This window comes from Vanellus vanellus (genome assembly GCF_965231255.1).
Source record: "Vanellus vanellus genome assembly, chromosome: 3".
In the NCBI taxonomy this organism is placed as follows: domain Eukaryota; kingdom Metazoa; phylum Chordata; class Aves; order Charadriiformes; family Charadriidae; genus Vanellus; species Vanellus vanellus.
Window position 1 is genome coordinate 5,001,204 of NC_138907.1, and position 17,247 is coordinate 5,018,450.

The window sequence follows — 17,247 nt, forward strand, 5'->3', positions numbered from 1 at the left end:
TGGGTTTATTCTTTTAAGACAGCAATCTAGCTAACGCAACGCTTCTTCGGTGCTATCGATCCTGTCCGTAGAGGGTTACCCAAAGCGCGTTTTCCTTCGCACGTCACAAAACAAAACTGTACATGATATGTATTACAGGATGTATGCAGCATGGTCGGTTTTGTTTGCTCTCGGGTTTGGGTTTGTTTCGCTTTTCTCTTTTTCTTTTTTTTTTCTCTCCTCTTTTTTCCTCTTTTTTTTTTTTTTTTTTTTTCGAACGGAACTGGAAACAGCGACGTGTTTGCTCAGCAACTAATCAGGGACAATTTAAAAACAGCCATAACATACCATACATGCTGTCCAATCCAAAAATTAAAAAAAAAAAAAAACACAACCAAAAACAACCAAAAAAACCCCCAAACAAACAAAAAAAAAAAACCAACATACACAACATGTAAATTATTGCACAAGAGAAAGGCTCAAAGTTTGCGTAAAATGCAATAGTATTGCCCCGATACAGATCATGCATTCAAACGGTGAGAACAAAAAGAAAATAAACAGGGTGTGCTGGTGACAAGCACTTTCCGAATATCCTTAGCTTCCATGATTTCCATCACAAGGGACTAGAAAACCTCTACGGGGATGCGGGCTGGGGAAGGGATGGGGTGGATGGGGGGGAGAGGGGGGTACGAATATACCTCTATTCAGTTTTTATCTCGTTATTCAAGACTCGATCACTGTGCCATTTTTTCATGTGTTTCTCCAGGGTACTGTACACGCTAAAAGGCATCTTACAAATCTCGCATTTGTAAACGTCCTTTCCCACCTGCCCGTGTGTTTTCATGTGCCGGGTGAGCTTGCTACTCTGGGCGCAGGCGTAGTTGCAAAGCTCACATTTATACGGCCTCTCGCCCGTGTGGCTCCGTCTGTGGACGGTGAGATTACTACAGTTCTTGAAGACCTTCCCACAGTACTCACAAGTGTCGCTGCGTCTGCCCTCTTTTGAGCTGGGCCTGCCAGGGCCCGGGCCACTAATATGGGGGGTGCTCCCTCCGCTTCCCGTGCCGCTGCGGCCTGAGATCCCTCCGTCCAGCTCGCCCGGCGGCGTGGAGAAGCGCAGGCTGCCGTTCTCCGAGGAGTGCTCGGAGGAGGAGGCGAAGGGCGATTGTCGGGAGTCGCCGAAGCTGAGGAAGGGGTCCTTCAGCTGCCGGGAGGCGGCGTAGCCCGCCAGCCACTGGGAGTAAACGTTCTCGGTGTTGGGCATGGCGGCGGCCGGCAGGTCGAACTCCTTCTCCAGCTTGATGCGTTTGGAGAAGGGGCTCAGGGAGCTGGGGCTACCCAGCAGCAGCTTTTTGGACAGGCCTCCCGAGGCAGACTCCCCCGGGGAGCAGCCCCGGCCGTTGACCGCCCCCTCGTCGATGCGGTCGGACTCGCCGGCCACCGAGTCTTCGTCGCAAGTGTCCCTGTGCGCCTCGGGCTCGGGGAGGTGGCCCCGCTTGTGTTTCTCCCCCAGGACCTGGTGGAAGGCCTCGCTGAAGTGCTGCATGGAGCTCAGGACCATGCCCTGCATGACGTCCGGCATCGACCGGCCCTCCTCGCCGGCCCGCGAGTTGTTCTCGTGGTGGCGGGCCGCCTCCAGGCTCATCCCGAAGCCGTAGTCCGGCCTGTCGCTCTCGTTCAAGTCCTCCTCCTCTTCCTCCTCTTCCTCCTCCTCCTCCTCCTCCTCTTCCTCCTCTTCCTCGTCCCCGTTCTCGGGGATCATGTTGGGGTCGTTCTCGCTCTTGAACTTGGCCACCACGGACTTGAGGGCGCTGCTGGCGCTGCCCACCAGGTCGCTGGTGCCCGGCTCGGGGGAGCTGGCGGTGGAGAGCCCGTCGTCCGACTTCACCGTCATGGGGGAGGACTTGTGCATGTGGGTCTTCATGTGGCGCTTCAGCTTGCTGGCCTGCGTGCAGGCGTGGTCGCAGAGGTTGCACTTGTAGGGCTTCTCCCCGGTGTGGCTCCGGCGGTGGACCACCAAGTTGCTCTGAAACTTGAAGGTCTTCCCACAGAACTCGCAGGACTTGGACTTCATGGGCGGCTGGGAGGGAGGAGGAGCGGACTGCAGAGGAGGAAGGGGCGGCGTGGCCAGGAACGGGGGCTTGCTGCCGGGCTGGAAGGGCTGCAGCAACCTTTGCATAGGGCTGGGCCGGCTCGGGGACAAGGGCGGGCTGGAGGTGTTGCCGGCCAGCTCCCGCAGCCTCCGGGAGAAATCCATAGCGGGGGGCTCCATCGCCATGGGGTTCAGTCGCAGCACCCTGTCAAAGGCACTAGGGTGATGGGTGGCCAGAGCCATTTCTTCCGCACCCAGGCGCTCAATGCGATGCGGATCCAAATGGTGCCTCGGGGGAGGGCTAAAGAGGGGCGGCGTGGGTGGGAAACGCCCTTCTCCCAGCCCCGACGCCTCCCTCGAGACCGAGCCGGGTATTCTGAGCAGGTTAAAAGGGTTATTGTCTGCAATGTGAATCCCGTGGAGAGGTGGCTGGGAAGGGCACTCTGCACCTAGTCCTGTTGGGATACCAACCCGTGGCGTCAGGGGGCTGCCGTGCTCGCTTTCTAGGTAGATCCGTAAGCCGTGCGTGTTCTGTGCGTGCTGCAAGAGGAACCAGGCGCTGTTGAAAGGCTGTTTACAAGTCGTACACGTGTAGCTGCTGGGCTCATCTTTACCTGCAAAATAACACAACAAGCAGCGTCAATCTCCGGCCGCCCACCGGCAGGCGAGAGCTCGCCTCCCCACCATCTCCTGCGGGATGCTCAGCTGGGAGCTGGAGAAGGGACGCCCCAGCTCGGGCGCAGGCGGGGGACGGGAGGAGGCGCGGGGCGCGACAGCGAGGTCCAAACCCACCCGTAGCGCAGTACCTCCTCCTGCTTTCCCCAGCCCTGGGTTCAAAACCAAACCCTGGCAAGCAACCGTGGACAAAAAAAAAGCTATAAAAATAAAAAGATGATTAAGTCAACCAAGGCCAGCTACAACTCTGCAGACTTCATGCTGGAAGAGGCTGCTAATGTTTAAACTGGGGATAAAATAAATAAATAAATAAATAGAAATAAAAACTAAAATAAAATAAATCCCTCTCACTCCAGAGAAGCACATACATTGGTTCAAAGCAGCAACCTAAAGCATCGCGACTGCTGGCAACCTGGGCAACATCACTTTATTAGCCTCCTTATTTTGACAGGCTAACGATGGGTACAAAATTAGGCAGCATCTCCTGCTCCTTAGCAGAGGCTCGAGTCGGGGGGGGAGGGGGGAGAAAAAAAAAATAATTTGAAAAACGAAATTAAGTAAAATAGTGTACGGGACAGGGAGAGGGGAAGGCAGAGAGAGCAGCAGCTCCGCCAAGGAAAGAGCTGGAGGGTGGCCAGGAGGCCTGGCCGAGCGCCCTGCCGGAGCCGCATTATTTCTCTCGCACTGAAAAGAAGCTGAGGATGGTAAATGCCACTTTGGCAAGTAGCGAGCTAACTCTATTTCATGATAATTTATTTTTGGAGATAACACGGACATTATAAAAGAGCAACCAACTAATAAATAACTAAACAAAAAGCCGGCTAATAATGACAGCAGAAAGCAGCCCCTTCTAATATATGGCAAAACAAGGGGGATGAATAACTTTTTGAGGGCCATCCACGAGGAAAGAGTGGCGTGAGATATGGCAAAGGTGAGTGCGTTATTATCAATTACTGTAATTTTGCAAATAATTCACTTCCACCCCCCTCCGGATGTTTTTTACTAAATGCTGGTAAACTGAAACCGGAGCTAACGGGAGGATAAAAATTCATTTCCAGCCCAGCAGGTCTCAGAGAGCTGCTGCTTAGTGATATTTAAAAAAAACAAAACAAAACAAAAAAAAAAAACAACCAAACAAACAAAAATCCCAAACATGCTCTTGAGGTTTGAATAAACCACAGGGGCCTTCCAAAAGCAGCAGTGCTTGGGGTGGTACCCGCCCGCAGGGCGTACCCCTGCCCTGACCCAAAATCTACGTTAGGAGGCAACTGCTCCATCGGTACCGCTCCCGGGTAAAACTCTTTACAAGATGCACTGAGAGCAATAGGTTTCCCCTATTTGCCTAATAGGAAGAAAAGGGGAAGGGGAGGAACAATTAAGGCAGATTTGGAAAGAAAACACCGCTTTATCTGTGCCTGTCTTGTTTCACATCTCACTTGGGAGGAGGGGATGAAAAGCTTCGTATGGGCATTTTTGCTATCCGGCGAGCTGAATGACGATTCGGGGATAGGAGAGACAGGCAGCACAGCACGCAGTGGTGCCCCTCCGGCGCAGCTTTCCTCCCTGCCTCCCGGGCTCTGCAGTTATTCTATGTTTGGCCTGAGAAGCTGAATCTGGGGAGTAAAAGGAGACTCGATTGTCTACGGCAGGCATTTAACACTTTAATCACTTTAAAAGCCCTTGGAATAATATTTAACATTTCCTCCTGAAGTCGGCGTCAGAATAAAATGCGCTGCGGTGTTTAGCATATGCCAGCCATGCGAGTGCAGATAAATACTCAAATCTGCTGAAATCAGAGGGAAATTCAATTGGACTTTCACATTCCTACGCTCATTTGTGAGCTCGGGAAAAAATCTTAAACGGGAAAATTTCACCTTGCTCCGCCGTAATGAAGTGGAAGTTTTTAACACCATGGTAGGAGCTAACAATGTAACGCTACCTCGCCTCTCTACCTTATAGATCAGGTCAGAGAAAATAGCATTTTATCTTATAATGAGGATACAACATTGAGCATTCGCTACCACATTTTAGTATTCCCATCAACTAGATATTCCAGATCATAAGGGCAGCTCGTGTAATCATAATGTCAATGAGAAGGGCTGTTACGACTGAGACTAAAGATTACATGGAAAAAGCTGCTTTGAAACTGGTAATTATTACCAGTCCACTAATAGCAAATGATGCATTACAGTTTCACCATATAATCTGTATTTCACTCAGCTCCTGCCAGTACGGCCTTATTATATTACAGCACTCACAAATTCTAAATTCCTAAACTACAGTCATCAATAAATGTGTTACTTGCCATAATTTGCAAAATTACTTTGTTCATAACATCTTCGACTGTTATAAAGACTGGAATTGATTTCCTGCATGGCAAAATTAGGGCTACATTGATTTAGTGGAGTGTAAAATGTAATATTATTCTTCATTTGCTTGTCTGAAAAACGAGTTTTCAATTCACCATCCGCATTTGGTAATCAAGATAATAATTTAAATTTAAAATCGTGTTTATGTACAAAACTTCCCCAAACAACCCACCATTTTCAAGGGAGCAACGTAAAACCAGGCAATAAAATAATGCAACGAAACAGTTAAAATCCACCAGCCATTTGCCTCCACCTCCTGCTTTGAAGAGACACGATTTCTAATTTGTCTATTAGTGCTTGATTAATTATGAAGGCTATTGACTGACCATATCACCACCTAGAGATAGGTTCCAGTCTGATGCAGCCTTGCCAAACTGCAAGAATTATGGCACTCATCCACGCATTGCCCGCCAGCAGCGAGACGGGTCCTTAGACCGCCGCAGCAACCCTTGGATGTGGAAGGGACTCACGTTTCCTTCCTCTCGTCCCACCACCTTGCTTTGTGTTACAGCGTGCAGGTCCCCCCCAAAAGCTGGACAGGATTGTAGGACCCGACGGCTGCGGATCCACTGATGTCTCCTAGCTATGGGCCAGCCTCTACGTCCACACGGGCTTCCCAGCTAAAGCATCGTGGCAAGACCACAGACAAGCGAGGAAAGCACAGGAGGGAGATGCAGTAGCCAGTGCTGGCCAAGGACAGAGCTGGAGAAGGTTCCCAGGGGGCTCTTTGTGCCTCATCATCCACAGGGCCAACGTGATGGGACGTGTTATCCAAAGCAGCGCTGCGATGCCATCAGAGCTTTCTTTCATCTGATTTCCAAGAGGTTATTGGGAATCCCTCAGATCAAGATGAGAAGAAGGTCACTGCCAAACCAGCCCTCCTCGGCCACCAGCAGTGGTGCTGGAGCACATATCCCCGGCTGCTTCACATTGAGGAATTTAGGGGCGAAAGCGACCACCAGCTCTCACTCTCTGACCTTTCCTGCATTACGTGTTGCTCAGTTGTGCTGTGCCATGGCCAATATGATGTCTGTGTAAAGGGTAACCTCCTCCAGCCTCGCAAATAGTCTTCAGGGCAAAGCGCAAAATCCCAGTGAAAACCATTCATACCAGCTCAGAAGACAAGAACACCCGCGGCTTGCCACTGCAGTCAGTTCCCACAGCTAACCACGCTCACAGACATGTACTGAGGTCCACCTGAACTCCTCCAGTTCCAACCTCTACCCATTCTCCTCTTCTGTTGAAGTTTTTTTTTTTGGCCAACACACTGAAGAGCCCCTCAGTACGCAACATGCCCCCCCACGCACACCAAGGGTACTTGTGCACCCTTAAATCAAGGTATGCTTCAAAATACAGCTATTTTTCCATCCTGAAGCCACCCCTCCATCCTCCTCTACTACACAAGGACAAGCCTAGCCCTTCTCAGCACAGCATCATGCCTGGGAAGGAGTTGGTTTTCTGCCGAGCCTCCCACAGAGCTGCTGCCTTCTGGGGTACGGCACCCTGGATCTGTACGTACGGCCACCATTCCCCTCTTCTAGCCGGGCACCACGGCAGGTTGTACCCAACCGTGCTCTCAACACACCCTGCTTGACAGTCTTTCCAAACCACCCCAACAAAGCCATTCCTGTTGCTCTTCATCTGTCCATCCACCTTTGTTTTATCCGCAGCGCTAATCAGTCACAATTGCATATTCATTTCTAAATCACTACCACTGTAGCTCTCATCAGCTCCTGCTGACCTCTCCCATCCACCGATGCTTCTCCAGCTAAGACCCCGCGTTCCCAAATCTGTTGGGCAGCTCTTAATCGCCCATGCTAGCGATACCGCCCAGTGCTCGGTCTTCCTACACACAATGTCACACAGCGCCGCATCCAATGCCTTGCAGAGTCTATTTCATCTACATTTATCAACCAAAGTTGTCATCTGGAAGAATGAAATCAGGTTTATTTGACAAGATCTATATTTCATAAATCTAAGTTGAGTGGCATGAATTATATTTCTATCCTTTAATTCTTTATCAATTGAATCTCATATCGGCTCTTCAATTATTTTGCCCAGAAGAGATAAGCAAAGTGTTGCCAACTCTCCCAGTTACCTCGACCAGCTCTTGATGGCATTTTCCCAGTCCATAAGCTTTATTAAAAAACAGCATCACAAGCCAACTCTTTGGGGAGTCTTGGGTGCAAGCTGCCAGGGCCTTTTGATTTAAAAATATGTATCTCCCTCAGACCTTGTATAAAATCCTCCTTGGCTACTAATGAGCTAGAAGAAACGTTATCACCCACCTATGATACAGAAAGGTAACACTGCTGCTTTCCAGGTCTACAGCAGAAATATTTATTTAAAATTTCTACATTACTGCTTCTTCCACTCATCACTCCTAGGGTTTCTCTTTTCTCCAGGACCCTGAGAAGCTCTCCTCTTCTCCACGTCTGTGCCAGGCACAAGCTTTCCTCGGCATCTTCAGCTTCCCTGACCAGTTCTCTACCCATCATGGTTTCTCACTGCAATTGACTGCTATCTATTCTCCATTTTTTTAATTGTCATATATTGATTTTTTTAACATCTAATTGCTGTTCTCATCTCACCACTGAAGCGGGTGAAGTGGGTTTTGGATTTGGGCCAAAGTTGCCCTCTCCTTCCTGGACAGCTCATCAACTCTTTACAAATAGCTTCCAATTACCATTCACATTTTTGCCTGTACATTTTTCTTCCCACTCAATTTTACTGCTCATTTTCTTCGTATTTGGGAAATTACCCCCTTAGGAGAATTACAGGGGGATACCATGTACCAAATACAAACATGGGGCCATCACAAAACCCGACTGGTCTCACCCAGTGAAGTCTCAGCCACCATTACATATTTATTCCTTCTCTACATGCCAGCCAGCAAAGGACTAGTGACAGGGCACAGCATTTCACTACAGCACAAATGTTTAGTGATTCTCAAGTTATTGGCTCCTGCCAAAAAAAAAGCAGCAGAACAGCTCTTGCCTGCCATGCCCCCAAAAGAAGTGATTTAACCAGTGACACACAAGTGACAGATTTAGCTTCTGATCCGAAAAATGTTAACAAATGAGTGGGATGGATATTGGCATTTGAGTGCCTTTAAGGGCAGTTGGCACAATTACTCAGTAAAATATGAAGAGGTGGCTGCTTTCAGCATTAAGGGGCTTTTTTAATATTAAAAAAAAGCCGGTTCTTCTGTACTGTGCTCACAGATACACCTGGCATGCTCGAAGTCTGAATCAAAGCAAGCCAACATCTCCAGGCACAATATAGCTGGCTCCAAGCGAGACCCACAGCCGTGTCCACCAGCAGCAAAGCCAGACAAGATGCTGGGGTGAAGACCAGCTGGGAGGAGAAGCTGTCAGCTAGATGCCACTGCTCGGGGGGGGAAGCATTTCTGGAGCTAGGCATGCAAGTTCAGGCATTGCCAAGTGAGTAATGGAATAATCTGCAAGCGTGTGCCAATGTGCTTTGGAAGAGCTTCCTTCGTTTCTCAAAAGTCAGGGCTGGATCCAGGAAAGCTGCTCGCCGGACACACCAGCACTTTACAGAAGAGCAACACGGAAACACCACGTGCAGCATCCTCTCGGTGCCCCTGTCTGGAACAGGCAGCCCATAGCACAGGACGTTGCTCGAGAAGCACCAGCAGATTAAGGAGCGAGGTATTACTATCCCATGGGTTTTATCGCAGGGCATCACACGGGCTGCACGCAAACACGCAGCATTTAGAGACACCCCAGTTTTCCTAGTGTTTTCACAAACAAAACTGTGGCGAAAGCAGTGACAATGGTGTTTGCAAGGATTTCATTCACAGCCGCAGATTCACTCCCTCGGAGAAATCCCCGTGCCAGAGAAATCTCCGAGCAGACCAGGATTTGGCCCTCGCTGCCCGGTTGGCCCAGCCCTTGTTCTCAGCAACATTTCTCCTCGAGCCAGCACCACCAACCTTGATGGCTACGCTCCTGCATTTTCCTTCACCTTCCCCAAAAAACCCAGCACGTGTAAGCAAAGCCAAGGTGTCTTTACCGGCCTACCTGTGCTTATGGAGCATGTATGTACCTTTTGCTATCAAACTGCAGAACACAAAAGTTAACAGCGACTCAAACACCTGCAACCTGCAGCAGGCACCCCCCTCTCTTCTGCTCACCAGGAAAAAAATTATTGGAGGAACAGCCTGAGCCAAACCCAGGAACTTCTTTATTCAGCTTTAATGTCAACCGCCTGCTTGATTTTTGGACTGATAAATTTGGAGTTGTTATGGTATTTAAAGGGGGGAAGGAAAAAAATTGAGTTAATTGTTACCACTTGTACTTGATTCAGTTCTTCTCCATCTGGCTTGTCAAATATCTCCTTTTTTGTTCCCCCCCCCCCCCCCCCCTTTCAGAAATCCGTGCTGTTGAAATTCCTTTCAACCGAAAACTAGAGGAGTGAAACAGTTGGGACGCAGGACGCGATGCAGGGTCAGGAGATAAGTGGGTCCACTCCATGCCTGCAGCAGCCCACCTCGCCCTTGGTAAGAAATAACTGCTTTGTCGTGACTCACCTTTTCCTGGTGGTCGGGAGCATCAGTTTAGACGGGAAACTGTAACTGCCCAAACATATTTTTTTCCTTCTTGCACTCATTCTGCCTCACGACTCTCCAGATTGCAAAAGGCGTGTTGTTAACCTGGTCCGTCATTAATTGGTCATAATACCTGTTAGCACTATTAGCATCAGCATTGTCGCTGTTGTTGTCATAATGATTGTAATAATAATAAATAACAGCAGTAGCTGCCTTTATTTACAACAGGGTACTTTCTCTCTAATCTTTCCTCTTTATCACTAGATGACTCGGACGCAGAAACACTGAAAAAGAAAAACGTCCCCGAAACTCTCTAGGAAATGACGTGGCATTGCTTGTGAGACGAGAAGCACCATTGCTACTGTGCATTTGAAAAATAAAATTTTGCAAATCAAGTCCACATTGTTGATGAACAGGCCTGACGGCAGGTCCTGGGAACAGCGAAGTTGCGAAAACATAAAAAATCTCGATGTTTTGCTTTGCGGGATCCTCACCACCCCATTTGCCATCTTTACCAGCCTTCCCTTATCTATGACTTACTGATACATTTATAATGACGATTATTGAAAACATTTCTGAAACCAGTTTTTTCTTCCTGGATTCTTTTTTTCTGCAAATTCAAACTCCTTAAAATCATTTTAATAAAACTGGCAAAATATCTTCTAAACCGAGTCTCAATAATGCCATTTTTTCATTGCACCTCCTTTTAAAAGCCCCTCTTTTAAAGAGAGGCCAGGCCAAGATGCTAACGCCATAACCTAAACTTCAAAAAGCATCTCAAGCAACAGCAATAATTAAAACAAAGCTACGGCTGGCATTGCCTTGCCATTCAAAGACTTAGCCTGGAGTTAGGAACTCTGGGAATTCACCTTTTTCTCCCAAAGCTAAATTTTCCACAAAACAGAAGTTTTTAGGGCCTGAGGAAAGAGCGAGTGGGAAGGGATGGGAACAGGGAGGCCAGTTCCTCCCTGCAAAAAAGCAACGTGCAGCATCCTTGGCGGGGAGACACAGGCAGGAGCGGGGAGGGCTCCATGCACAGCCCAGTGGCCGGGCTCCTCATAACCCTGGGGAACATCTGGCCCTTACAGGAGAAGTGCAAACTTCACGGATGACCGTTTTGGTTGTAGCCTCAACATATATTGCGTATTTACTCATCCTTCTAAGCAGAACCAAACCCCTAACACCTAGATTCCCCTCCAGAAAAATATTCAATTAACATCAAGCAACAAAATGCATGGTCGCTGGAGCCGCAGCAGGGAAGAACGGGGTGCTGGGGTCCCACTGGAGCACGCCAGTGCTGCCAGACGTACTGGCGTGACCTCAAAGTCTGTCACCATTTTCAAGGCGATTACGATTTGGACACCAAAAAAACCTGCTTCGAGCTCCAACTTGGCAAGTAAGGTATCAGGCTGCAACTGATTTTGTGCTTTTTTAAAACTTAAGGGGGGTGGAAATCTGTCGCGTCTTGATTAGCGAGGAACAGAAGAAAGCTGCCATCGGAAAATAACGCTGTGGTTGAAATTCAGCTTTGAATGAAGTTTTACAAAGAAACCTCTCAAGCAAAGAAGACCTGATCATGCGCACATATGCACCCTATACACCAACGCTACGGGGATGAAGAAATAAGGTGTTGCAGACTGCAGCATCGCATGGGTAGTAGCTCCATTAACTTCAAACACCCGTGGCAGGACCTAAAGGGCGAACTATACGGCTTTGTCAGCCCGGTAGGAGGAACGTCTCACTGATACCATCTCGTTTCTCTAAAAATATCATTAGCGAAGTCACCGACATCCCGGGTGCGCAGGCTTCCCCACCTGACTTTTCCAGGGCGCCTCTCCCGAGTGCAGACACGGGGACTGTAAATGGACTCAAACAGCAGTAGCATCACTGGGATGACACCTGCTAAATCAGGTCCTCTGGATCTACCTGGCACCAGGTATGGCCCCTGCTGGCAGGTCCACCTGGGTCGTGGCCCACCAAAGACCAAGCCTCACCTAAGCTCTGCCCTGACAAGAGCATCAAAGCCCTTTCAAAGCCTAACCCGACTATCCGGTAAACAATACCTTGCCTCAACGGTCCGTAATTACGCATTTACCCAGCGGCTGCTGGGGACAATCAAGTCAATAATTCACTTTTTAAATGCAGTGTTGTAATTATCCAGCTACAGAGAGCTCCCAAATCATTTTATTCACTCTCATACACCTACATGATGAATTGTTTCCTTTTCTACTGTTTTCTCCCCGCTCGGCAGCATCTGAAGAAAAGGCAGAGCGCGCTTCAAAAAGTTTCTTGCAAAGGAAAGAAAGGAGATGCTCTAGCAAGACATCCCAGGTCATCCCTGCCGGTGTGCGGCGAGATGCAGCACGAGACTCCCAAGCCCTGGCAAATGCCAGCAGTGGGGTGTTTCTCCAGGTTTGTATTGCAGCGTTAGCATTGCCCAGCCTTGCAGCCGGCACCCGGCACGGGTGAGCGTGCGTCATGGACGCTGCTCTGCAAGGCACACCGTATACGAACACATCTCTTACATATAGAGACTCTCAGCCATGACGCCAGGATGCTGCTTTCTCGAGAAGAGCCGCTAATGCTTGGTGACCCAATTAGCGCTGTGGGACCTCGCTGGAGGACACGGCGGCTCTACCACGCAAGGCACTCCTAGAGAGCTTGAAGTGCACTGGCATTTTGAAACGGCTGTTAGCCCACTCCTAGGGAGAAACAGGGGCTGGCACCTTCCCACCGCTGCTCACCAGCAGGCACGCTGCCGCCGGGGCACTGCTGGGCCGTCGGGTCTCCTCATCACCTATGGTTTTGCTTTATTTTTACTGCATTTTGCATATTAGCATCTTCAGTTGACGTGCCGGGCTCTGTAAAGCACATACACTTTAAACCATCGCCTTGTAGAGATGTGGTGGCCCCTGCCATCCCCCCTTGGCCATTATCACCAGCCAGGCACTGCCGAGGTCCTCTTCTCCATCCCACAGCACACCTGCTCCCACTAGTGCCTTGGGCAGGGTGTCGGCGGAGCCAAAAAGCTCCAGCCCTCAGCCAAGTGATGGGTGTGGGGATGTGCGTGAACAGGGGCTCTCCTCGAGAGCCCCATTCCACCTTTTCCTTCCCAAAACGGATCCTCTTCAGACTCTCCTCTTTCCCAGCCCTCCCCTTTGGCTCGCTTTCCTCTCGCTTTCAAATTAATGATATTTAGCCAGCAGCAAACCATCCTGACAAAGTGGGTCAGGGGAACTACAGGTCCCCCCAAACGACACCTCCGCCTGCAAATCACCTGCCAGGAAGGCAAAGGTTTATTCTGTCCCTGAGCAAGTTCAATGTCACCATGGAGTTGCAAGCACAGCAAGTGCTGAACCAGATCCTACGACGTTTAGTTTCATAACTTGCACAAGTGAGTATTAGTAGAATCGATAATATATATATTTTCCCCTCCCCGCTTTGCAAATAGGACCAAAAGGTGTCGTAAAGTTGTCTGGTCTCCTCCAGTTTATTCTGTCTCCTCTCCATCGTTGAGATATCCTTGAAGTTGAAAATGATATAATACTCCGAATTTCTGGAGTTTGGAGGATGTAAGACTTGCAAGAATTGCTACAGCTTTATTGCGTTCTCAGGGCACAGAGAGTATTTACCATACATACATCAAGTCAAGGAATGCAAAAAGGGCATACGAAAATTTGGCGCTTCGAGCTCAGGAGTTTAAATTCCCAGAAAGGCAGATAAAGAGTGGATTTTCTTATTTATAGATTTGCAGATGAAATCCAACAAAATCAGCCCTCCCCCCCCCTTAAAAAAAAAACAACTCCCTCCTTTATGTCAGTAAGGCTGATTCAATTTCCAGGCTTGCAAGGTCTCCTCTCGCCGAGTATTACCCGACCCCAATAACACACACTGTTCCAAGGTTAAGATCTGTTTCCTTACAATAATGCAGAAAGCTGTTGTTTCAGTCGCGGCTGCAGAATTCAGCTTTGAAGGACAGGTTAGTACCACACTACATTTAACTGGATTCAGTTCATCTGATTATACAGTGCCTTGCTTTCTGGAATATGTAATCATCTCTTTCTGATGACATTTTAAATATCCAACTAGACAAATAATTGCAGCAATAATTGATAGCTGAGTCAAGCTGGAAGATTATTGATTGGCACAGTACCCACTGAAACAAATGTTCATCTTTCAAACATTACAGTGAGGATGCTTAAATCTAACTTTTGCTGATAAATGATAAAAATATGATTTACTGATAAAACCACCGGAATAGAATATGTACTTCAGGATTTGATTACCTGGTGAAATTTTTCGAAGAAAAATTAGGCATCAGGATTTATATTCTATTTCACGTGAATAATTGCCAAGATATGGATAAGCAGTTGAACATAAACACACACGGAGCAGTCTTAAAGAGAGGCTGATTAACTCTCTACCTTCCTCGGTGGTATTTATCGGTTCCTAATCACTGCTTATGTAGGATTTTATCCTGTCGCCTTCCCGAGGACGCCTCGCGTGGGTCTCATTACTGGCAATGGTAGTTACAGGTCGGGAAAGATCCCCCCGTCATCTTCCCAGCAGCTCGAAGCCCTCAGTTTAAATGTGCATATTCTTACTCTGCTGTGAATGCAGCTGAAATGAGGGTTTGATCTCATTTGCCACGGTGTAAATCAGGAGCACCAGTGCCCAAATCTGCAGCGCTGCATAAAAGCAGCGGGAGGGAGGTCAAGATCAGGTGCATTTGCAAGCTGCATTCGCTACCTTTAAAGCTGAAATAAAACCACTTTTGAGCTCTTATTACACAGGGGTCTGTTTAAACATGGGTGTCCTTCTAATTATGAAATTCCAGACCCCGCAGCAGCGCTTATACATCAGGGGGAGAGAAAGAGGGGAATTTCTGAAACTTACTGATTAGAAAGCAGAGCGAGCGGCCGCGGCAAAGGATCGCGTGCGGGGAAAGGCAAGCGATGAGCTGCCTAGTTAGGGGCAGAGTAGCCATCGCAAGGCAGAAGCCTGAAATTAAGGAAAAGCGCCAGAATATTTGAGCAGGGAACAAAGAGCATAAATTCCAGAGTAAGAGATGAAAAATGCACTGAAACGTTTTGAAACGGAGCCATTAGGAGCTGATTGAGTCTCGGAGCTACTGTTAAAAATCAGCTGCTTGTTAGATGCGGCGATCAGCTGAGCCCTGACACTTAAGGCATACGAGGGGGCTTGTCGAGCGGCTTCGCTCTAATTTAGAGATCCTCAGTTAATTAGAAAGCCCTCAGATTTTCTGCAAATGCAGGTCGCTATCGACAGCTCGTGCTTTTGATGCTTTCCAGGTGACAGTTGCCGGACTGACCTTCCCGGCGCTGGCAGGGCTGCCCAGACCCTCGCCGTGTCGGGGAATTCAATCACCGCTGCCAGCGCCGGCGGGAAGTTACAAGTATGGCTACTCCGCTCCTACACGCCGTTTCCTCCTCTGAAACAAACCCTGATGAAATCTGCATTTACTTCATTCTATAAATAGCTCCAGCTCTGAATCATTTTTATTTCCCCCCCCCCTGCCGAGTGGATGTCACAGCCAGCCCAGGCCTTTGGGGTGGGAGTTTATTGCGGGCAGCACTAGCAGAGGTTGGGCAAAGAGAAGTTAAGTGCTTCACGGGGGACAACCTGCCCACACCGAACCCATGGCCTCAATTTTGGGAGAGAAACCGCCGTTTGAGATGTTCGTTTCCCCGATACCTACAGCAGGTAGTGGTGGCTGCAGGGGACGGAGCCCCTGTCCCGGGGACAGCGCTCCCCGAACTCCCCCGAGCACCCAGCACGCCCCATCCCATAGGGATGCCTTTCCCAGCCACAAGCGAGGTCTGGTGATGCTCTCCAAGTAGAAACCACTGATAATATGCAATGCAGGGCAAATGCTAACAGAGGCGACCACCGAACAAAATGAGGCTTGTTTGGAAATGCAAGGAAATGAGTGGAAGTTACAGCGAGAACCCAAAGGCAAGATGACAGACCTGCAGTCACACAGGGAGTCGGCAGCAGACACTAGAAAATTAACTCTCAGGAACAGTCTAGCATTGGCAGGGAAATGAATGAGATGATCTAAGAGATATTTTCCACCTCTAATAGGATTTGATGATGATTTTGCATAGGCTTTTGTGCTAGCCTGGCTTTTGATAAAGGCATGGTGTCTCTTTTCAACCCACATGCAAGGGAGAGATTAATAAGTTGCAAACTCGGCCCACCTCGGCTATAAATGGTTCCTGTGCCTATAGGGGGAAAAAAAGCCAAGCAATGACTGAAAAAAAAAAAAAAAAAAAAAGCCCAGTGAACTGAGTGAGGTTAGTGCTTTTACACCCAAATCTTCAGTTATTAAGAGATTTAGAAACGAGAGAAAAAATCTTCTCCGGTATCCAAAAAAGCATCAGTTTAGTCGCCAGACAGGGCAGCGATGCACAAACCGCGGCCAGTTTAGAAGCACCAGATTGAGACCTCTCCAGGGAAAGCCCCGCTGGGGGCTGGGGGATGCAAGGAGAGAGAATTTAGTAATTAGGCTCCAGCACATCTTGAGGGTCACTTTTCCCCCATGCAGGAGAAGGGGGCAGAGCCACCGGCAGGTGAGGACAGCATTCATTCGGGAAGACCAGGCGTGGAGACATTGCCCACTCACGGCCTCAGATCAGACCAGAGGGTAAGACCAGAGGACTGGCCTCCGAGGATGGATTAATACAGCACTGGTGGTAAAGAACAAAATGGAAACAAGTTTTTAAGCATACAAAATGGACTGCAGAGAATCCCATCTTTCAGCGAGATAAGCATTTTCTTACAGGAAAACGCAATTAAATGTTGTAACTGCCAGCGCTTAGATACCAGTAACAGGTAGCAATAAAAAAACCCTAACCTCACCCGATTAAGTCAATAGTCTTCTGCGTAGTCTACGTGGTCATATCATGATACCCTTTCTCAGGACAAACGGGCTTAACTCCATGGGCTGTTACGCTCTTATTTCTCAGCAGGAAGATTTGGGGATCCAGGCCCTGCTCTTTAGCATCATTGGGACTAAACTCGGAGCCTTGCCGCTGTCTAACCCTTGGCGTTAGGCCAAATGAACGTGGCTGCCATTCAGGAGAGAACCGCTCTCCTGTTCTTCATCCACGAAGTCTTCCTTTTCTGGCTCTTCACCTCTTTACTGTGACAACGCATTGGATAAGGGGGCTGGGACCTCCACCATCCATCTGCTTATGCTAGCTAAGTCAGCCCACACATGCTGCTGTACATCCCGGTGCACAGGAGGACACAGGGCACACTGTGACCTGCCAGCAGTACCTCTACATCCACGCCAGCTGGGACAACTCACCGGGGAGCCACGTGCCGGTCCCCGCTGGCATCACTTCCCTTGCTGCCAACATACAGTCTCACACAGGGCAGCTCTGCTTTTCGGGAAAACCAGCCCCCAGGGCCAAAGACGGGCAACCAGATACATCTCCGCATGCCTGACCACAGACTTTTGTCCGCAGGGAGCATTTGAGGTTCAGGGCTGCCGTTATTTGCACTGCAGCCAGGTCCGGCGGCTGCCACGGGGG

The 17,247-nt window shown here is 48.9% G+C and overlaps 1 protein-coding gene across 2 annotated transcripts in view; it reads right to left on the reverse strand.

Moving 5' to 3' along the window:
* BCL11A (BCL11 transcription factor A) overlaps positions 1-17,247 on the reverse strand; it is a gene marked incomplete at both ends in the record, with an annotated part of 73,492 nt that overhangs the window by 6,814 nt on the left and 49,431 nt on the right. Inside the window, one exon of one of the 2 annotated variants that reach the window (XM_082481546.1) lies at positions 958-2,685. In XM_082481546.1, the coding sequence (XP_082337672.1) occupies positions 958-2,685 (1,728 nt within the window). Of the gene's footprint in view, positions 1-679; positions 2,686-17,247 lie in introns of those variants that run through there. The other variant, XM_082481545.1, reaches the window with a different exon arrangement.